General features: G+C 39.7%; 1 protein-coding gene across 2 annotated transcripts in view; it reads left to right on the top strand.

Annotated features, from left to right (window-relative positions):
• RNF121 (ring finger protein 121) overlaps positions 1 to 22,739 on the top strand; it is an 82,228-nt gene that overhangs the window by 41,054 nt on the left and 18,435 nt on the right. For both annotated transcript variants that reach the window (XM_043580346.1, XM_043580345.1), the window contains exon 4: positions 20,883 to 21,037. In XM_043580346.1, coding sequence (XP_043436281.1) covers positions 20,883 to 21,037 — 155 coding nt within the window. The remainder of the gene's footprint in view (positions 1 to 20,882; positions 21,038 to 22,739) is intronic.

The raw sequence follows: 22,739 nt of genomic DNA, 5'->3' as shown, positions 1-22,739 counted from the left end.
AATAGTGGCTTCATGATGAAGAGGTTCTAGAGTACCCTGCCATGCAGTGTACCCTGTTCACCAGAACCTGTTGCTTCAGGAGTGTCTCCAGTGTATGTTGCATGCACCGCACTGTTGTGGCTAGGCCACATTTGTCTTTAGTCCAGTCATCTGCAATGGGTCTCTTGGCCTGTTTGGGGCAGGGTTTGGTCTCTGTGTTAGTGGGCCAGTCTGGGGCTGCCTTTGGTTTGAGGTGAGTCAGACGAAGCATTTGCCAGAGATGTAGTAGCACCAAACTGCAGGGTGCTTTCTCTGTGCTGTCCCCGGAGAAGCTTTCGTTGATAAGCGGGACCTGCAGTCAAACCAAATGTCTGCCCTCAGCCCACTGTTTGAGTTGCAGTTGGACTGGTACATATAGTTATCTTCCCCTCTCTCTGAGGCAGGAATCACTTTGGAGTGGTGCTCACACTTGTTGGGCCTGCTTGTACACTGCTGAGGTTATAGCACTACTTTGGATGGGATCCAGCCAGGGAAGTACTGGATGGGGGCATTTCCTCAGGAGAACATGAGGTGAAGTACAAGATGCCAGCAAGGCCCACATAGTTTTGCTGTGGGAGGGGACCTAGACCTGAGACCTGGCTGGAAGGCGCATGTCCACAAGAGAGCACAGGACAGGGGCCGCTATTAGCAAGTTGAGTGAGTTTTGGCCACTGTGCTGGTTCCTGCAGGTATCTATGTGTCTAGGCTAGAGGGTGGAGGAGAGAAATGGTGCCAGCAAGCTCCTTTGTTCCTGAAGAAGTCTCCTAAAGATCCCTGCCCTCCAGCAAGTACTCTGAGATTAATAAATAAATCTCCTTCCTGTATACCACAGGTGTTTTTCAAATTGCTACTTCTGTGCTATATTTCTGCAGGGCTGTTTGTTGTGCTGTCTCTTTAAGGGCAGGGACTCAGTTTCCTATCACCCTCCTGGCTCTGCTGAGCCCTCTGATTTTTAAAGTTCCAGGTGTTAAGCCTGGCTGGTTGTAAGAACTCACGAGAGTAGGACCCTCTGATTTTCAAAACCAAATGTTACAGCAATTCATCTTCCCTATGCAGGTTCTCCATGCCTGTGGTGCTTGGTGTGAGGATCTGTTTCTCTCCCCGCTCTGGGCTCCCTGTGTCTGTTCATCCCAATGGATAATCCCATAGGTCCATTTAGCTCCCTACCTTGTCTCCACCCTTCCTACCCTGTTCAGTGTGGCCTCTTTCTCTACATGTAGCTCTGGAGAGTCCATTCTGCCAGTCTTTGGATCATTCTGGGTTATTTACACTGATAAGGGTTTTATGTAGTTGTATCTGTAGGATGAGGTGAGCTTGGGATCTTTCTATTCCATCTTCCCTGGAAGTCTCAGCACCACACTTTTGATTACTATAGCAACCTGGTAAGTTCTGAAATTGGGAAGTGTGAGTCCTCTTAATTTGTTCTTTTTCCAGATTGTTTTGATTATTGTGTCCCTTGAAATTTCTTATTAATTTTTAAGATGAGTTTTGCCATTTCTGCAAAAAGGGAGTTGTGATTTTGATAAGGATTGCAACTGAATCTGTAGATTACTTTGGGGAGTATTGCCATTTGTGACTATGAATTGTCTTTTTATGTATTTAGATCCTCCTTAATTTCATTGTTTTGTGGTTTCCAACATATAAGTTTTGTACCTCCTTTGTTAAATGTATTCCTAATATTTTGTTTTGGATACTATTGTGATTAGAATTGTTTTCTTAATTTTCTTTTTGTATTCATTGTTAATATATGGAAATATAGCTGGCTGTTGTGTGTTGATTTTGTGTCTTGCAACTTGGCTGAATTTGTTTATTAATTTTAATAGTTTTTTTGTGGATTTGTTAGGATTTTCTATATATGACTTCTTTTCCAGTTGGATTTTTTTTTTTCTTATCTTGCTTAATTGCTCTGGATAGAACTCCAGTACAATGTTGAATAGCAGTGGTGAAATGGGCATCTTTCTCTTTTTCCTGATCTTAGAGGGAAAGTTGTTTTTTTTTTTTAAATTAATGTTTATTTATTTATTTTGAGAGAGAGAAAGAGAAAGCATGTGTGCATGAGCAGGGGAGGGGCATAGAGAGTGAGAGAGAGAATCCCAAACAGGCTTCGCCCTGTCAGGCATAGTGAACCATGAGATCATGACCTGAACCAAAATCAAGAGTTGGATACTTAACTGAGCCACACAGGTGCCCTTCAGAGGGAAAGCTTTTAGTCCTTAATCTTTAAATGTGTGAGCTGTGGGTATTTCGTAAGTGCCCTTTATCATAATGAGTAAGTTCCCTTCTGTTTCTAGTTTGTTGAGTGTTTTTATCATGAATGAGTGTTGGATTTCTCAGATCCTTTTTCTACATCAGTTGAGAGGATCATGTGGTGCATTCTTGGTATAAATCCCACTTGGTCATGGTGTATAATCCTTTTCATATGCTGCAGCATTCAGTTTGCTAGTTATTTTGTTAAGAATTGTTATCTCTATCTTCATGAGGGATGTTAGTTTGTAGTTTTATTGTCATGTGTGTGTCCCTTCATGTGTTTGTCTTCCTTTGATATCAAGGTAATGCTGGCCTCATAGGATGAGTTAGGAAGTGTTACCTTCTTTTGCTTTTTGAACAATAGAATTTTGGTGTAGTTTAAAATGCCTTGAAGTGGGATTCAGGTGATATAAGATCTATTTCTAATGCTGTTGTTAATTAGCACTGGACCATGGGCACATTACTCTAAGCCTCTGTTTCCTCATGCCCGTGTTTCATCTTTAAAGTGAGTAGTTAAGAGTACATGATTGCTAAAGTCTTTTCAAGCTTTAACATATTTTTCTGTTATTTTATGTAATTCCAAAGGCCCAGATTAAAGCTATGTAATGAGTTTTTAGGAATGTAGATATCAGCTAAATATTATTTAAAATTTTTCAGTGCACCTGGGTGGCTCAGTTGGTTAAGGGTCTGACTCTTATTAGTTCAGGTCTTGATCTCAGGGTCATGAATTCAAGTTCTGTATTAGGCTCCACTTTGGGTGTGGAGCCTACTTAAAAAAAATTTTTTTTTTCCAGCAGTGGGAGCTGTTCCACAGTAAAATGAACAACTGTCTTAGGAATGATTTTCCTACCACAAGCAGCTGTATGGGCTTTTTTGTTGTTTTGTTTTGTTTTTTGTTTTTTTAATTTTTTTTAGAAGGTGGTAAGAGTGCACGCGAGTTGGGAGAGGGGTAGAGGGAGAGAAAATCTTTTTTTTTTTTTTTTTAATTTTTTTAAACTTTTTTTAATTTTCTTTTTTTTTTTTTTAACGTTTTATTTATTTTTGAGACAGGGAGAGACAGAGCATGAACAGGGGAGGGTCAGAGAGAGGGAGACACAGAATCTGAAACAGGCTCCAGGCTCTGAGCTGGCAGCACAGAGCCCGATGTGGGGCTCGAACTCATGGACCTTGAGATCATGACCTGAGCCGAAATCGGCTGCTTAACCGACTGAGTCACCCAGGTGCCCCAAACTTTTTTTTTTTTTTAACTCATTTTTGAGAGACAGAGTGCAAGCAGGGGAGGGGCAGAGAGGGAGACACAGAATCCGAAGCAGGTTCCAGGCTCTGAGCTGTCAGCACAGAGCCCGATGCGGGGCTTGAACCCACGAACTTTGAGATCATGACCTGAGCCGAAGTCGGCTGCTTAATTGACTGAGCCACCCAGGTGCCCCAAGAGAGAAAATCTTAAGCAAGCGCCATGCTGAGCCCTACGTGGGACTCAGTCCCACAACCCTAGGATTGTGATCTGAGCTGAAATCAAGAGTTGTACGCTCAACCAACTAAGCCTCCCAGGTGTCCCACAGGCTATGTTTTGGGAGGGTTTAGACAACTTCCTGTCAGGGATGTTGAGTAAGGGATTTTTGTGATTTTATTTTTCTTTTTATGGAGTAGCTGACTGGGCTTCTTTTAAGTTTTCCCTCTCAGCTATCTAGTTATCAAATTAGATATCTAATTTGATAATTATCTAAATAATAAGGGGCCTCATAGGATGATAAGAGATAGAGATCTCCCTATCTAATTATCAAAAAAGATGAAGGCTTGTTTTGTTCTTAGAGGATAAAACCAAGCTGTCTAGAGGCAGGGTGAGGTTTTGTTCTGTTTTTATTTTGGTTTTGTTCTGATTATAAATGTTATACTTGTTATAAAAAATCCAAACAATATATATGTGACATAGAAATCGAAAGTGTCCAGAGAGAACTGCTATTAACACTTTGTTATGTTTATAGATTTTTTCTATGCATATAATGTTTATGACATCCATTAGGTTCTACAATATTTTCACCTAATACTGTCTCTCAAATACCTATCTATATTAGCATGTCATCCACTTAAATTAGTAATGCATGGTATTCTTTTTTTTTTAAAGACAGGCAATTAAAAAAAATTTTTTTTATGTTTATTTTTGAGAGAGCGAGAAAGACAGCGTGAGCAGGGGAGGAGCAGAGAGAGACAAAGACAGAGAATCTGAAGCAGGCTCCAGGCTCTGAGCTGTCAGCACAGAGCCCAATGTGGGGCTTCAACTTGTGAGCTACGAGATAATGACCTGAGCCAAAGTCGGGCACTCAACCAACTGAGCTACCCAGACTGATAGTATTCTTTTAAATAGATTTTTTTTAATGTTTATTTATTTTTGAGAGAGGGAGCGCAAGTGGAGGAGGGGCAGAGGGAGAGGGGAACAGAGAATCTGAAGTGGTCTATGCACTGACAGTAGTGAGCCCGATGTGGGGCGTGAACTCACAAACTGTGAGATCATGACCTGAGCCAAAGTCTGGAGCTCAACCGACTGAACCACCCAGGTAGCCCTCTTTTAAATAGATTTTTAAAAAAATTTTAACCTACCTCTGCTGATAGACACCTTTTAATTAAGTTTATCACAGTTACAACAGTTCACTTATTACATACACATTTTATCTTACATATATAATCTTACATATGTATCTTACGTATATAACAATATACATGATAAACTTTTTACACATATAATATGCATAGCTGTGTAAGCATTTCTGAAAATGAATTCCTAGAAATGGAATTGCCTAGTCAAAAGATAGACACATTTTAATTATTAATGGATCTTGTCGGATTGCCTTCCCAAAAAGTTATAGCAATTTACAGTCCCACCAACAGAAGTTAATGGTGCTGTTACCCAGTATTAAAGAGAATATAGGGAATCATCAGTATTTTTAATAATCTTTGTCAATCTAATAGGGTAAAAATAATTAATCATTTCTTTATTAGTGAGGTTGAGTGTTTTTTTCTTACTAGTCATTTGGTTTCTTCTATCAATTGTTCATATTATTGACTAGTTTTTATATTTGATATTTCAATTACCTTAAAATTTTTATTGAAGTATGGTTGATACAGAATGTTATATTATTTTCAGGTGTTCAACATAGTCATTCGACAGTTGCATACATTACACAGTGCTTATCATGATAAGTATATTTAGTAAGTGTCACCATACAACATTATTACAATCTTATTAACTGTATTCCCTGTGTTGTATTTTTATTTATTTATTTATAAATGTTTATTTTGAGAGAGAGAGAGAGAGAGAGAATGCAAGTGGGGGAGGGGCAGAGAGAGGGAGACAGTGAATCCCAAGGAGGCTCCACACTGTCAGCACAGAGCCTGATGTGGGGCTTGATTTCACAAACTGTGAAATCACGACCCTAGCCGAAAGCAGGAGTCAGTCGCTTAACTGACTGAGCTACCCAGGTGCCTCTAAGTTTATTTATATATTTTGAGAGAGAGAAAGAGAGACAGAGCATGTGTGCAAGATGGGGAGGAGCAGAGAGAGAGAGAGAGAGAGAATGAGAGAATGAGAGAATGAGAATCCTAACCAGGCTCCGTGTTGTCATCAGAGAGCCTGACATGGAGCTCAGTCCCAGGAACTGTGAGATCATGACCTTAGCAAAATCGCGAGTTGCCCCATTAAACGACTGGCCACCCAGGTGCCCCTGTTCTACTTTTCAATCTCCTGATTTATTTATTTTATAACTGAAAGTTTGTACCTGTTAATCCCCTTCATCTATTTTACCCATCCCCCCCATTCTTCTTTCCTCTGGCAACCACCAGTTTATTCTCTGTATTTATTATTTATGAGTCTCTTTCTTTTTTGTTTGTTCATTTGTTTTGTTTGTTTTTTAGATTCCACATGTAAGTTAAATTATATGGTATTTGTCTTTCTCTGTCTGACTTATTTCACTAAGCATGATACCCTCAAGGTCCATCCATGTTGTCACAAATGATAAGGGTTCATTATTTTTGAATGGCTGCATAATATTAAACACACACCACACAGTGCATCTCCTTTATTCATTTGTCTATCATTGGACACTTAAGTTGCTTCCATATCTTAACTGCTGTGAATAATGCTGCAATAAACTTAGATGTTGCACATATCTTTTCAAATTACTGGTTTCTTTTTTAGGGGGTGGGTGGGTGAGAAACCAATAGTGGAATCACTGGATCATGTGGTATTTCTATTTTAAATTATTTTAGGACCCTCCACACTGTTTTCCACAGTGGCTGCACCTAGTTACAGTGCACTAGGCTTCCCTTTTTTTTTTTTTTTTTTTCCACATTCCTTGTTATTTCTTTTTGATACTAGCCATTCTGACTGTGTGAGGTGATATCTCACTTTGGTTTTGATTTGCATTTCCCTGATGACTAGTGATGTTGAACATCTTTTCATGTACTTGTTGGCCATCTGTGTGTCTTCTTGGGAAAAATGTCTGTTTGGGTCTTCTGCCCATTTTTTTTTTTTAATTTTTTTTTCAACGTTTATTTATTTTTGGGACAGAGAGAGACAGAGCATGAACGGGGGAGGGGCAGAGAGAGAGGGAGACACAGAATCGGAAGCAGGCTCCAGGCTCTGAGCCATCAGCCCAGAGCCCGACGCAGGGCTCGAACCCACGGACTGCGAGATCGTGACCTGAGCTGAAGTCGGATGCTTAACCGACTGAGCCACCCAGGCGCCCCTCTTCTGCCCATTTTTAATCAGATTACTTTATTCTCCCCCTCCCCCTCCCCCTCCTCCTCCTCTGTGTTGAGCTGTATACGTTCTTTATATATCTTGGGTATTAACCCCTTATCAGATATATCATTTGCAAATATCTTCTCCCATATAATAAGTTGCCTTTTCATTTTGTTGATGGTTTCCTTTGCTGTGTAAAACCTTTTTATTTTGTTGTAGCCCAAATAGTTTATTTTTGCTCTTGCTTCCTTGCCTGAGGAGACATATCTAGAAAAATGTTGCTAAAGCTGATGTCTAAGAGATTACTATCTATGTTTTGTTTTTGGTTTTGTTTTTTTTTTTTTAGGAGTATTATGGCTTTCAGGTCTCACATTTAGGTCCTTAGTAATTAGAAAAACACTTGTTAAAACAGCAGTGAGATATCACTGTACACCTATTAGATTGGCTAAAAACTAGAAAGCTGGATATGTCCAACTATTGGCAGGTATCAGAGACTTTAGGAACTTTTGTGTGTTCTTTATAGGTCTGAAGACTAGGGCAGGCATCATGGAGAGCACTGTGGCACTATTCAGTCAGCTGGAATATATACCTACCTGTGGCATAGCCTCAAGGGACACGTGAGAAGGGGTTCATTTAAATGTTAATTATGGCAGTTAATTGAAGAGTTGAAGGCAATCTGGCTATATGTGTCTGAATAAAAAGGTAAAATGTGGTGGATCCAAATCATGATGCTGCCTTGCAGCACATAAGATTTACCCATAAGGGCTTGTGGATCTTAAAAGCAGAGTACTGAGTGGAAAATGTAACAAACAGAAACAAATTTATTAGTGCCAACTAATAAATCAAAAGACATGCACAAAAAATAGTTTGTAAGAACAAAAAATATACATGTTAAACACATTAGAATGTTTGTGGGACGAAGAATGGGAATAAAAAAGAATCAAAATAACTCCCCAGAGAATGTTGTGTAAAGGAGAGGGACGTAGAAACATGAACTGTTTGAGCTTAGCTGTCAGAGCTTTAAAAAAAAAAAAAAAAAAATGGTTCTTATGGCATGTTGAGGAATGATGGAATTAATTGATAAGTCTCTGTTTCTCTCAAATGAATGAAATATTCTGTTCTTCACTGGTGCTAGTTGGCACCCCACCCTTTCAGTGGGCACACATGACCATGGAGTGGAAAAACACTAGCTCTGTTCTCCTAGACCAGGTCTCTCAATAGGGAAATTATTCACATTTTGGGCCAGATGATTCTTTATTTTGTGGGGGACTGTCATGTGCATTGTAGGATGTTTAGCAGCATGCCTGGCCTCTACCTACTAGATGCCACTGGCATTTCCTCCCCCAGTAATGACAACCAAAAATGTCTCCAGACTTTGCCAAATGTCACCTGGGGAGGAAATTCACCCCTTATGAGAAGCGCTGTCCTAGAGCAGCATGGATGTTGCCAGTCATTAGGCTGATTATGAGCAAGTATGCCAATCGACTGGTTTCACTGTGAAAAGTATCAAACATCTCCTTGTAACTTAGGAGTTCAAGTCCATCCTTTAAATTAAAAGAAGAAAAACTTCGTCAAAATTACCTGCTATTTGGGAACAAAAGGTCCTACTGTTCTCTGTATTTCAATGTCAGAGTACTGTTCTTTTCTAGAACAGCAGCAGTAGTAATACTACCTTAAGCTGCGTATAGTTTCAATTTGTTGGTATTTTAAAAAATACTTTTCTCATCTGATATCTCATTGGAACCTCATGACAGCTTTATATGATAGTGAGGACAGGGATATATCTCCCTTTTTCAGATTAGTAAACCAGAGGGTAAAATCCTGAAGAGATTTGCCAGGAGCACATAACCATTAAATTGGGGAGCTGGATATAAAACCAAAATCTTATTCTTGGTTAAGCACTCTTTTCATGAGAGCACTCAGCCAATTTTTGAAGTTTCTCAAAAACTTCAGCAAATTGTCAGTTTCTGCCATGGTCATTTCTGTTTTTAACTCCCTTGATTTTTCCTTGATTTTTCCCTTTTGCCCAAATCCATCCTTCCCCATCCCCTTTACTGGCTACATCATATTGCCTCCTCAGCCTTTCCAGCGTTTTATCACAAACTCAGAAGTGAATGGTACCAGGGAGGCAGGACTTGGGAGACAGAAGATCGGGACTGGAAACCTAGCCCAGGCCCAGCTTGCTTTTTGGCTTCTCTCTAGCTCAGTTTTCATCATCTGTTCAGAGTCTAATATCACTTAGTCCTTAGCTCCCTCAGGGAGGTCAGGGGAAGGAGTAAGTTTATGCCTGGAAAAGTATCTATCCTATTTTTAAAGATCTCCAAGGAGAAGCTTTCATCATCTCTATTACTAAACACAGTATCTTTTCAAACTCCTATCCCCTGAACTGCTATTCCCACCTGGGATGGAGGAGTGGCAAAATCTCCTACGTAGAAATCTTTAAAGTACTATAGATTTGGGGCACCTGGGTAGCTCAGCCCGTTGAGCATCCAACTTCGGCTCAGGTCATGATCTTGCTCAGGTCATGATCAGGTTTGTGAGTTCGGGCCACACGTCAGGCTCTGTGCTGACAGCTCGGAGCCTGCAGCCTGCTTCGAATTTTGTCTCCCTCTCTTTCTGTCCCTCCCCTGCTCATACTCTGCCTCTCTCTGTCTCTCAAAAGTAAATGTTAAAATTTTTTTTAAAGTACTATAGATTTTTATCAGACCAACACATTAAGAGGGTGAATACAATGTGGCTAGAGAATGTGGACTAAGATGGGGAAGGGTGGTGCTAATCTGCTTTCTATGAGAAGGAAAAACTTTCCTTCTCCGACTGTAATAAAAACTTCCTAAGTGTGATGCATACATCAGCTTTCTCTGAGCCTTGCCTACTCTTTAGGCTCATTTCTCACACCTCCCTCAAACATTAGTTGTATTTTCTCAAATATACCACGTTTCCTTGTCTTGGAACACTCATCATGATGCCTTTCTCTACTTACACCTACTAGGCCATTAGGACAGAGATCCAAGGTTGCTTTCTTCAGGAAGACTTCCTTGGTTCCCCCATGTTGAGTGAAAGCTTCTCCTCTACTTTCTTGGCCACCAGGGCTTAATGCATTATAGCACTTATCATACTGCATTATAATTGGTTTTCTCTCCTCAGTAGATTTAAGTTCTTGAGGAAGTTTTGTTTTTTATCTCTGGATTCTGCAGTCCTTACTTAGCATGGTGTACAGTAAGTGCTCAGTAAGTGTTAAATTACTGCTTGACTGACTCTTGGTGGGAGAGAAGACGACTTGGGGGAAAAGATGAAATTTTAGTTATTAGAAGAGTAGTTGTAAGAAATAGGAAGTAGGGCAGGCGCCTGGGTGGCTCAGTTGGTTAGGCGTTGATCTTAGCTCAGGTCTTGATCTCAGGGTTATGAGTTCAGGCCCTGTGTTGGACTCTGCCCTGTTTGTGAAACCTACTTTAAAAAAAAAAGAAAGAAACAGGAAGTAAATGTACTGCGTGGCACTCTAAAGGACAAGAGTTGGACCCAGAGGCAGAAGGTACACAAAGGCAGATTTTTCAGGTTGGCATCAGGGAAGAACTATCTAGCACATCTATTAGCAATGGAATGGTCTGCCTCATGTGGTAAGGTTGACTGTGCCAGGGCTGTGGTAGGAGGCAATTTCCAACTAAGTTTCTGCCCTGTAGAGTATTCCAGCAATGTGTGGAGTCATAATTGATCACAGAACTACACTGAATATTTGAGCTTACTGGGCCTCTGGACAGTCTTCAGATAACTGAAAGTAATAGCTGTGCCTTCCTGTAGTTCCCCAGGCCTGTTATCCTAGGCTTTCAGCTGGTCTTTATGTAATTTGGTTTCTAGACCAAATCCTGGCTGCTCCCTTATGGCCACTTTTCTTTGTCGTATTCTTTGTACGTTGTGGTCTCAAGACCTAATCCCAGGGCCCTAAGGATGCTTTGACAGAGCAGAGAACAGTAGAGTTGCTTGCTGCCTCATTCATTCTGGACATACTCCTAGTTAAAAAGCGTAAGGTTGCCTTGACTTTTTTGGCAGCAGCCCTTTTGGCATATATTCCCTGGCAATTTGTGGTCAACTGAAACCCCTAGATCTGTTCCACATGAACTGCTATTAAGCCATTCCTTTTCCATCCTATACTTGGTAGTTGGTTTGGTTTCATTATATGGTTTTTGTTCTTCATTTTGACTTATTAGCCCTTAGAATCTTAGAGCTAGAAGAACTCTAGAAACAAGCTTTATTCATTTTGGACCTTGCTTGTTTCTTCCATGTTCACTATCTTGTTCTTCCCAGCTCTTAAACATTATGCTGTCCACAGTTTGGTAAGCAGGTCCTCTGCATTTTCATCCAAATCATTCATGAAATTATTGATCAGAGCTGTGAAGCATATCCCAGACACCTTCTTCCGGTTGACCTCTCTCCATTTATCAGCATTTTTTTCAAGCTGATTGTTCTGTTAGCTGTGAGTCTCGTGCTTTGCTCTACTAGCTGGCTATGTAGTTTTCAATTCATCCTTTATATTCCTTTTCAGCCAAGCATGGTAGGTAATCACTACCCCCACAACATAAGGAAATACAGACGTGATAAGAATCCCGAAAGCCAAAAGCACCACTCATGAGAAGATTGGAAAGGCAGCTGGTGCCCAGGGGAGGATTGATCTGGGAGCTCTTTTCTGATTTTTCATGAATTATAGCTTCTGAGATGAAAAAAATCTAAAAGTCCATTTAAATATCATCTAGTTCTTTTTTTTTTTTTTTTAATTTACATCCAAATTAGTTAGCATATAGTGCAACAATGATTTCAGGAGTAAATTCCTTCGTGCCCCTTACTCATTTAGCCCATTCCCCCCTCCCGCACCCCCTCCTGTAACCCTCTGTTTGTTCTCCATATTTATGAGTCTCTTCTGTTTTGTCCCCCTCCCTGTTTTTATATTATTTTTGTTTCCCTTCCCTTATGTTCATCTGTTTTGTCTCTTCAAGTCCTCATATGAGTGAAGTCATATGATTTTTGTCTTTCTCTGACTAATTTCACTTAGCATAATACCCTCCAGTTCCATGCACATAGTTGCAAATGGCAAGATTTCATTCTTTTGGATTGCCGAGTAATACTCGTGTGTGTGTGTGTGTGTGTGTGTGTGTGTACACACACCACATTTTCTTTATCCATTCATCCATCAATGGACATTTGGGCTTTTTCCATACTTGGGCTATTGTTAATAGCGCTGCTGTAAACATGGGGGTGCATGTGCCGCTTCGAAACAGCACACCTGTATCCCTTGGATAAATGCCTAGTAGTGCAATTGCTGGATCGTAGGGTAGTTGTTCTGTTTTTAGTTTTTTGAGGAACCTCCATATTGTTTTCTAGAGTGGCTGCACCAGCTTGCCTTCCCAAAATATCATCTAGCTCTTATTGTTAGCATCTAACATCAGCATTTCAACTGTATAAACTTGTGGAGAGATAGGTGAGATAGAGCTATTCTTATTTTCCAGATTGGAGAAGCTGGGATTGTCCCTCAGTAAATGTTTGCAGAATGGATCAATGAATAGGTTTCAGGTTAGTCTTCACTTCAGTTTTGTATTTGTAGACTCAGGGAAAGAAAAGTAAATGGCTTTCAGTTTTCCCCTCCAGCTGGTCAAATCCAAGCCCCTTCAGAACTAGACAAGAGCTCTGCCTCTTCCAGGCAGTCTTCCTAATGGCTCTTGCCCACAGTGCTACATCTTTCCTCTGAAGTCTCATGTTAGTAATTGATGCTTTGCTGATTGTGCTTGATGGCTGCTCAATTCATGTATTTGTCTCATTATCTCAAATCCTGGAAGAGAAATTAGGGGCAAAAGCTTTCCATTACTTCGTGCACTTGAACAAATGATTTAACCTAATGTGTCTGTGTAAAGTATTGCCAGCAGGTGGCACCAGAGTCCCTGACAGTGTTCTGAAAATCTTGGGTAACTCCATCATTTACATATTGCCAAGCTGCCACTAAAAATACCTTCCTTAATGAAGAAGCTTCAGTTTACTTATTAAATTAAGCAAAAATGCTAATAAATACTATAGTAGAAATCAACTAGGCAAAATTGTAACCTAACAGTTTTGTCATGGGAGGCTATTCTGTTTACTCAGCTGCTTTGCTTTGCCGCTTATCAGGTACTGCTGTCTAGGCCCTGAACAGAATCTGGCTTTTCAGGCTTCCCAGAGAGTGTCCAGGTACCTGAAAGTAGCCTCAAATCCTTGGTTTATGTTTTTAGATAATTTATTTTTCCTGGAAAGGAAAATTAAGAATTATAAAGAAATTGCTATGACCCTACCACTTGTTTTCCCCCTGGAGGTTTTGGTGATTTTTAAAATATTGTTTATTGCAGTATATAAATTGACACATACTTTACATCAGTTTCAGGTTTACAACATAGTGATTCCACAAGTCTATATGTTACGCTATGCTCGCTACAAGTGTGAGCGTAGTATCTATCTATCACCATACAACACTATTACAATACCATTGACTATATTCCATATGGTGTACCTTTTATCCCTGTGACTTACTCATTCCATAATTAGAATTCTGTATCTCCTACTCGCCTTCATCCATTTGCCCATCCCCCTATCTCCTTCCCCCCTGACAGTCTTCAGTTGGTTCTCTCTGTTTGAGTCAGTTTCTGCTTTTTGTTTGTTCATTTGTTTTGTTGGGTTTTTTTTTTTTATTCTATATATAAGTGAAATCATATGGTATTTGTCTTTCTGTGTTTGAGTTCGCTTAGCATAATACCCTCTAGGTGTATCCATGTTGTCAAAAATGGCAAGATCCCCCCTCCCCCATTTTTTTTGTTTTTTGTTTCTTTGTTTTTTTTGAGAGAGACAGCACGAGCAGTAGAGGGAGATAGAATCTTAAGCAGGCTCCATGCCCAGCTCACAGGCCGACTCAGGGCTCAGTCGCAAGACTCTGAGATTATGATCTGAGCCAAAATCAAGAGTCAGAAGCTTAACCACCTGAGCCACCCAGGTGCCCCAAGATCTCCCTTTTTATGGCTGAATAATATTCCATTGTGTATATGTATGTATATGTATATATATACACACACACATATCTATATAGATATAGATATAGATAGATATAGATATAGATATAGATATAGATATAGATATAGATATAGATATAGATATAGATATAGATATAAAGATATATATACACCACATCTTCTTTATCCATTCTTCTACCAGTGAACACTTGGGTTACTTCCATATCTTGGCTACTGTAAGTACTCCTGCACTAAACATAGGGGTGCAGATATCTTTTCAAATTAGTGTTTTGGGTTTTTTTGGGTAAATATCTAGGAGTGGAATTACTGGTATTTCTATTTTGAATTTTTTGAGGAACCTCCATCCTGTTTTTAACAGTGGCTGCACCAATTTATATTCCACCAACAGTGTAAGAGGGTTCCTTTTCCTTTTCTTTTCTATTTTTTTTGGGGGGTCGGGCGCAAGTGAGTGAGGGGCAGAGAGGGAGAGAGAGAGAGGGGTGGGGCTTACCCGAAGCGGGGCTCAAGCTCACCCGATGCGTGACTCAAACTCACGAACCATGAGATCATGACCTGAGCCAAAGTCAGATGCTTAACCGACTGAGCTACCCAGGCGCCTCCTCTTCTTTCTTTCTCTCTTTCTTTAATTTATTTAAATGTTTATTTATTTATTTTGAGAGAGGGGAGGGGCAGAGAGAGTGAGAGACAGAGAGAGAGAGAGTGAGAGAGTTAGTCCCAAGCAGGCTCTGTGCTGTGCTGTCAGCGCAGAGCATGAAGCAGGGCTCAAACTCACAAACTGTGAGATCATGACCTGAGCCAAAACCAAGAGTCTGATGCTTAACTGACTGAGCCACCCAGGTGCCCCTTCTGTCCATTTCTAATCAGATTGTTTTTTTGCTGTTGAGTTGTAAAGTGCTTTGTATATTTTGAATATTAGCCCCTTATCAGATATATCATTTGCAAATTCCCTCTCCCTTTCAGTAGGTTGCCTTTTCATTTTATTGATGGTTTTGTTTGCTGTACAGAAGTTTTCTATTTTGATGTAGTCTAAATAGTTTAATTTTGCTTTTGTTTCTCTTGGCTGACGAGACATATGTAGAAACACATTTCTGAGGTTGATGTCAGAGAAGTTACTGTCTGTGTTTTCTTTTAGGAGGTTTATGGTTTCAATTCTCACATGTAGGTCTTTAATCCATTTTGAGTTTATTTTTGTGTATGGTATAAGAAAATGGTCCAATTTCATTCATTCTTTTGCATGTAAGCTGTCCAGTTTTCCCAGCACCAATTTTTTTCATATTTCTTTATTTAAAAAAAAATTTTTTTTTTAATTTTTTTTTTCAACGTTTATTTATTTTTGGGACAGAGAGAGACAGAGCATGAACGGGGGAGGGGCAGAGAGAGAGGGAGACACAGAATCAGAAACAGGCTCCAGGTTCTGAGCCATCAGCCCAGAGCCCGACGCGGAGCTCGAACTCAAGGACCGCGAGATCGTGACCTGGCTGAAGTCGGACGCTTAACCGACTGCGCCACGCAGGCGCCCCTAAAAAAATTTTTTTAATGTTTATTTCTGAGAGAGACAGAGACAGAGTGTGAGCAGGGGAGGGCAGAGAGAGAGGGAGGCACAGAATCTGAGGCAAGCTCTAGGCTCTGAGCTGTCAGCACAGAGCCTGACACGGGGCTTGAACTCACAAACTGTGAGATTATGACCTGAGCCGAAGTCTGATGCTTAACCAACTGAGCCACCCAGGCACCTCCCCCAAGCTTTTTTTTTTTTTTTTTTTTTTTAATTTACATCCAAGTTAGTTAGCATATAGTGCAATAATGATTTCAGGAGTAGAATCCAGTGATTCATCCCCTATGTGTAACACCGAGTGCTCATCCCAACAAGTGCCCTCCTTAATGACCCTTGCCCATCCCCCACCCCACAACCTGTTTGTTCTCTATAAGAATCTCTTATGTTTTGTCCCCCTCCCTGTTTTTATATTATTTTTGCTTCCCTTATGTTCATCTGTTTTCTAACTTAAATTCCACACATGAGTGAAGTTACACGATATTTGTCTTTCTCTAATTTCACTTAGTATAATACACTCTAGTTCCATCCATGTTGTTGCAAATGGCAAGATTTCATTCTTTTTGATTGCTGAGTAGTACTCCATTGTATATATATACCACATTTTCTTTATCCATTCATCTGTCGATTGGCATTTGGGCTCTTTCCATACTTTGGCTATTGTCAATAGTGCTGCTATAAACATTGGGGTGCATGTGCCCCTTCAAAACAGCACACCTGTATCCTTTGGATACCCAGCACCAAATATTGAAAAGACTGTCTTCACCCCATTGAATATTCTTGCCTTCTTTGTCATAGATTAATTGACTATACAAGCATGGGTTTATTTCTGTACTCTTTCTTTTGTTCTGTTGATTTATGTGTCTGCTGTGCTTGCTTCAGGAGCACATATACTGAAATTGGAACAATTTGTATGTTTGTTTTTGTGCCACTACCATACTGTTTTGATTAATGTAGCTTTATAGTATATCTTGAAACCTGGGATTGTGAAGCCTCCAGCTTTGTTTTTCTTTCTCAAAATTGCTTTGGCTATTTGGTGTCTTTGCAATTCCATACAAATTTTATTTTGGCTGTTTGGTGTCTTTGCATTCTAGTTTTGTGAAAAATGCTATTGGTGTTTTGGTACAGATTATGTTGAATCTGTAGATTGCTTTGGTTGGTATGGACATTTTAACAATATTCTTCCAATCTATGAGCATGGAATATTTTTCCATTTGTGTTGTCTTCAGTTTGTTTCATCAATGTCTTATAGTTTTCATAGTACAGGTATTTCACCTCCTTAATTAAATTTATTCCTAGGTATTTTATTCTTTTGGTGCAATTGTAAGTGGAATTTTTTCTTATTTTCTCTTTCTTCTTCATTACTAGTATATAGAAAGGCAACAGATTTCTGTATATTTAATTTTTATCCTGACTTTACTGAATTCATATATTACTTCTAACAGTTTTTTATGTATACTATCATGTCATCTACAAATAGTGTTGGTTTAACTTCTTCCTTACCAATCTAGATGCCTTCTATTTCTTTTTCTTGTCTGATAGCTATGGCTAGGACTTCAAGTACTATGTTGAATAAAAGTGGCAAGAGTGGATATTCTTGTCATGTTCCTGATCTTAGAGAAAAAGCTTTTGTTTTTTCACCATTGAGTATGATGTTGGCTGTGGGTTTGTCATATATGGCCTTTACTATGTTGAGGTATGTTTTCTGTATCCCTACTTTGTTGAGTTTTTATCATGAATAGATATTGAATTTTGTCACATGCTTTTTCTGCATCTATTGAGATGATCCTATGATTTTTATCCTTTATTTTGTTAATGTCGAATATGATTTGTGAATATTTAATCATCCTTGTATCCCCAGAATAAGTCCCACCAGATCATGGTGCACTGTCCTTTGGTCGTTGAATGTGGTTGCTAATATTTTGTTGAGTTTTTACATCCGTGTGCATTCAGGATATTGGCCTATAGGTGGGGTTTTTTTTTGTTTGTTTGGTGGAGGTTTTTTTGTTTTTTTGTTTGTTTGTTTGGTTGGTTGGTTTTTGTAGCATCTTTGTATGGTTTTGGTATCAAGGTAATGCTGGCCTCATAGAGAAGCTTTCTTTCCTTTTCTTATCTTTCAAATAGTTTGAGGAAGATAGGTATTAACTTGTCTTTAAATGGTAGAATTTACCTGTGAAGCCATCTGGTCCTTGGTTTTTATTTTATGGTAGGTTTTTGATTACTGATTCAATTTCATTACTAGTAATTGGTCTCAGATTTTCTGTTTGTGCCAGGTTCAATATGGGATGATTGTATGTTTCTAGGAGTTTATTCAGTTTTTCTAGGTTGTCCAGTTTTTTTGGTATATAATTTTTTTGTAGTGGTCTCTTAAGTTCTTTGTATTTTTGTGGTGTCAGTTGTTATTTCTTTTTTGTTTCTGATTTTATTTGGGTCCTTTTTTTTTCTTGATGTTTCTGGCTAAAGGTTTATTCTAACAACCAGCTCTTGTTTCATTGATCTTTTCTATTGTTTGTTTGTTTCTTTTGTCTCTTTCTCATTATAACCCCACCACTTTCAATATGTTGATTATTTTGGTTGCCAACTGCAGTCTTTGCTCCCTTATGACAGTTGACTTTATGCAGTTTTGATAATGTGAAGCCATAATAAGAGCTCTCATTTACTGAATGCTTACTATGAATTATGCACTCTACTTGTTTTTTTATATAAGAGCTATTATATATTGAATACTTACATTGTATTTATTACATTACCTATATTAAATGCTTACTTTGTTGGGCCTTGTTCCAAGAACTTTCCATGAATTAATTCACTTAACCTATACAATCTTTTGAGAGTAGATGCTGTTAATCCCATTTTACAGTTCAGAAAACTGAGACTTATCAGGGTTAAGTGACTTGCCTAAGGTAATACAGTAAATAGCTGTATTGAGATTCATATCTAGATCTCTTTAATTCTAAAATCTCTGGTCATTTCAGTGTATTATTCTACCTTGTTTTTCATTCTTTTTTATTTATTATTTTTTTAAGTTTTTTTTTAATGTTTATTTATTTTTAAGAGAGAGAGAGAGACAGACAAACCATGAGCAGGGGAGGGTTGCAGAGAGAGAAGAGACACAGAATCTGAAGCAGGGTCCAGGCTCTGAGCTGTCAGCACAGAGCCCATCACAGGGCTCAAACTCACGAACCATGAGATCATGACCTGAGCCAAAGTCGGACACTTAACCAACTGAACCACCTGGGCACCCCTCGTTCTTTTTTTTTTTTTTTTTTTTTTTAATTTTTTAAAATTTTTTAATGTTTATTTTTGAGAGAGAGACAGAGTGTGCAAGTGGGGGAGGGGCAGAGAGAGAGGGAGATAACAGAATCCAAAGCAGGCTCCAGGCTCTGAGCTGTCAGCACAGAGCCTGAAGCAGGGCTTGAACTTGGGAATGATGAGATCATGACCTGAGCCCATCTCATGCTTAACTGACTGAATCACCCAGGTGCCCATGTTTAGTCATTCTTTAATGGTTTCTATTTGAACTTAAAAAAAATTTTTTTAATGTTTATTTTTGAGAGAGAGAGAGACAAAGAGAGACAGAGCACAAGTGGGGGAGGGACAGAGAAATAGGGAGAGACAGAATTTTTTTTTTCTCTTTTTTTAAAAAAATTTTTTTTTTGCAACGTTTATTTATTTTTGTGACAGAGAGAGACAGAGCATGAACGGGGGAGGGGCAGAGAGAGAGGGAGACACAGAATCGGAAACAGGCTCCAGGCTCTGAGCCATCAGCCCAGAGCCTGACGCGGGGCTCGAACTCACGGACCGCGAGATCGTGACCTGGCTGAAGTCGGACGCTTAACCGACTGCGCCACCCAGGCGCCCCAGGGAGAGACAGAATTTGAAGCAGGCTCCAGGCTTCCAGCTGTCAGTACAGAGCCCAATGCAGGGCTCGAATTCACGAACTATAAGATCATGACCTGAGCTGAAATTGGATCAACCGACTGAGCCACCCAGGCACCCCTCTATTTGAACTTCTAAAAAGCATCTAAAGATTAATAGAATCATTAATCAAAGGTTTGATTTATATTTTTCTCTTGCTGCTAGACTATTAGCTCCTTGAGAACAGGGACTAAGGGTCATGTTTATTTCTGCATTTCTCTTTCCATTAAATGCAAACTAAATTCTTGATGTACTTACTGAACGCTTCCTTCGCTCTCCCAGGAAATCTGAGATACAAGGCTGCTTAACAGAAGAACCTTAGCATGTTAGAACTTGAAGGGGTTTGAAAAATCAAGTCAAGCCTTTCCCTCAAGGAGGAAGAACCTTCCTGGGTGACCCAGTGAGTTGGAGGCAGACAGAATTAGAATCTAGGTCTTTTGGGGTTCTTCTGGGCCATCTGGTTTAAAGGGCCTAACCCTGTCCCTAAATTGCTCCCTCTCTCTGTTTCTTCCTTCTTCCTTTTCTTTCCTTTTTCCTTTCTCTCTTTTGTTCATGATGTGAGATGAGTAGCTTTACACCCTTAGAGCTTTAAGCCTAAGAGTTACAAAGCAAGGCAATATTTTTTTATTTCTTTTACACTGATGCCTAGACTTATTCCTGATTATGCCTTTGTTCAATCCAGAATAGTAGGGTAGTGGGGATTTGACTGCCTAAGGATGTTGGGTGTTACCCTGTATGTAGGGGACCATTAGAGGGTTGTAAGCAAGGGAATGACATGTTCAAGACTATATATTAGAGAGACACTTGGGCGGCTCAGTCACTTAAGCATCTGACTCTTGATCTCAGCTCAGGTCTTGATCTCAGAGTCGTGAGTTCAGGCCCCACGTTGGGCCATGCACTGGGTGTGAAGCGTACTTAAAAAAGAAAGAAAGAGAGAGTGGGAGGGAGAGAAAAAGAAAGAAAGGGAGGGAGGGAGGAAGGAAGAAGAGAGAGAAAGAAAAGGAAAGAGAAGAAAAGAAAAGAAAGACTGTATGTTAGAATTACCATTCCAGACTCCTGGAAACGGTAGATTGGAGAGGGAGACACTGAATGCAGGGAGATTGAATAAAGAGGTCATTGCAGTGAGCCAGGCAAGGGCAGGCAATGGCTGGCAAGAGCTGGCAAGGGCTCACCTGGAAAGGAAAGAATATATACAACAGTTAGGTGAGGGGTGAAAGGGAGGTGTCAGGCATGGTCCTAGGTTTCTAAGTTGGATCACTAAGAGGTGCCTCTGTCCAAATTTGGAAATCTAGGAGAGGATCAGGCTGAAATGGACTTGTGGATAGAGCTACAGAGGGAGCTGGCTAGAGCTGAAGTGCTTGTGTTTGTGTTTCAGATGGTGACCCTCTTTCAGATGTGGGTTGTTCCCCTCTATTTCACAGTGAAGCTGCACTGGTGGAGGTTCCTAGTGATCTGGATCTTGTTCTCTGCTGTCACAGCTTTTGTCACCTTCCGAGCCACCCGAAAACCTCTAGTACAGACAACCCCAAGGTGAGAGATTAGGTAGTGGGGAAGAGGAGCTAGGTTTCCTGAAGCTAATGGGTTGGAATGCATTGGGGTTGGAATGGGTTTAGACTGAAAAAATTGTAACTTTTATTTGCCAAGATTACTTGGCATGGGGTTCCACCAAAACAAGCTGATTGGGAGAACTATCCCCCCTTCACAGATTAAAAATCATAAAATATTTCCCTGTAGCTTACCTTAGAGTTTATATCAAGGTTTATTTATATTAAAAGCAACCAAAATAAGTAAGCAAATTCTGGTGATCATTGTCTCATTTTAAATGTTTTTGTGTGTGTGTGTGAACCCCTCTCTAATCTCTAAATTAGATTTTCTATTGTATTCTTTTATAGGCCCTGTAGTTTTCCAACATAGAACTTATCACAAAATATTGAGTGTCTATCTCCCCCACTAAACTATAATTGTGAGATCAGGAACCACATGTATTTTGGTTGTCACTGTATATCCAGGCCCTACCACAGGGCCTGGCACATAGGAGCCTACTCTGTAAATTTTTGTTGAATGAATGAATCTCAGCAAATGTGCAATTTTTCAACAAATAATACTTCCTTCTTGGGTCACAAAGCAGCCCCTGCCTGTATTATTCTTTGCATTTTATCCAAATGCGTTTCTAGTTTGATCCTCCCAACCAGCTTGTGAGGTCATTTAATATCTGTACTTGACAGAGAGAGAGATTTTCTCATTCATTCATTCATTCAACAAGCACCTGCTATGTGTCAGGCCCTGTGCTGAGCGCTGGGGATACAGAACTGGATAAGACATGGTCCCTGCCCTCAAGGAATGCTCGGTTTAATGGAGGAGATGGACAAGAAAGCAGCTGTTTCAGTGCAGTTGGTAAGTGCTGTGAGAGATGTATGTACGGATCCAGGAGAGCCTAGCGGAGGAAATAGCCAGCCTCAAAGTTGTAACTACCTGAACCAAAGTCTTCCAAATTTCGAGTTGCTCTTTTCCCCATGCATTTTATGTTCTGCTTTACTATAGGTCTTCCTTTGGCCTTCTGAGTATCATTTTATATGGTAAAATTGATCTTCAAGGTGAAGTTGGTGATTGAGAAGCTCCTCTCTGGCTATGGTAGTTTACATTAAGGACTGTTAGAAAAGATAGAGGCTCTGGAGCCAGATGGATGTGGATGGGAAACCCCAGCCCTGCGAATTGTTAATTATATGACTTGTTTGGCTTCACCTTTCTGAGCCTTGAATTTTTTATCCTTACAAATGTGATGATAATTGCTACCTCATATAGGGTGATATGAAGACAAAGTGTGAAAAAGCACTTTAAGAATCACTAAATAACAAACAGTATCAACTTGTAGATAAAATGACTGAAAATGTGTCTATAACATGGGAAGTTTTTTATCACGATAACTAACATCTGATAGTGCTTTATAATTTCAGAGCACTTTCATAAACATTCACGTTTATTCATGTAGCAGTTATTGAGCGTGTATTATATACACCAGGAAATGGGTTCTGTACAATCCATTGAGGAAGGCATCATGGTTTTCCCCTGTAATACAAAAAATAAACTTGTCTTAGAGTGGTGATTTGACTTACCTGGAATTACCCAGCTAATAATACTTACTTTATCCAGATTCCACCTAAAATTCCACATCCTTTCCACTATCTCACTCCCATCTGATCAGTGCAAACCCTGGGTAATGGAGCTCTGTGTG

This window comes from Prionailurus bengalensis, chromosome D1 (genome assembly GCF_016509475.1).
Source record: "Prionailurus bengalensis isolate Pbe53 chromosome D1, Fcat_Pben_1.1_paternal_pri, whole genome shotgun sequence".
NCBI classification, from domain to species: domain Eukaryota; kingdom Metazoa; phylum Chordata; class Mammalia; order Carnivora; family Felidae; genus Prionailurus; species Prionailurus bengalensis.
The sequence above is the reverse complement of the archived record's forward strand: the minus strand, read 5'-3'. Positions and strand labels throughout refer to the sequence as shown.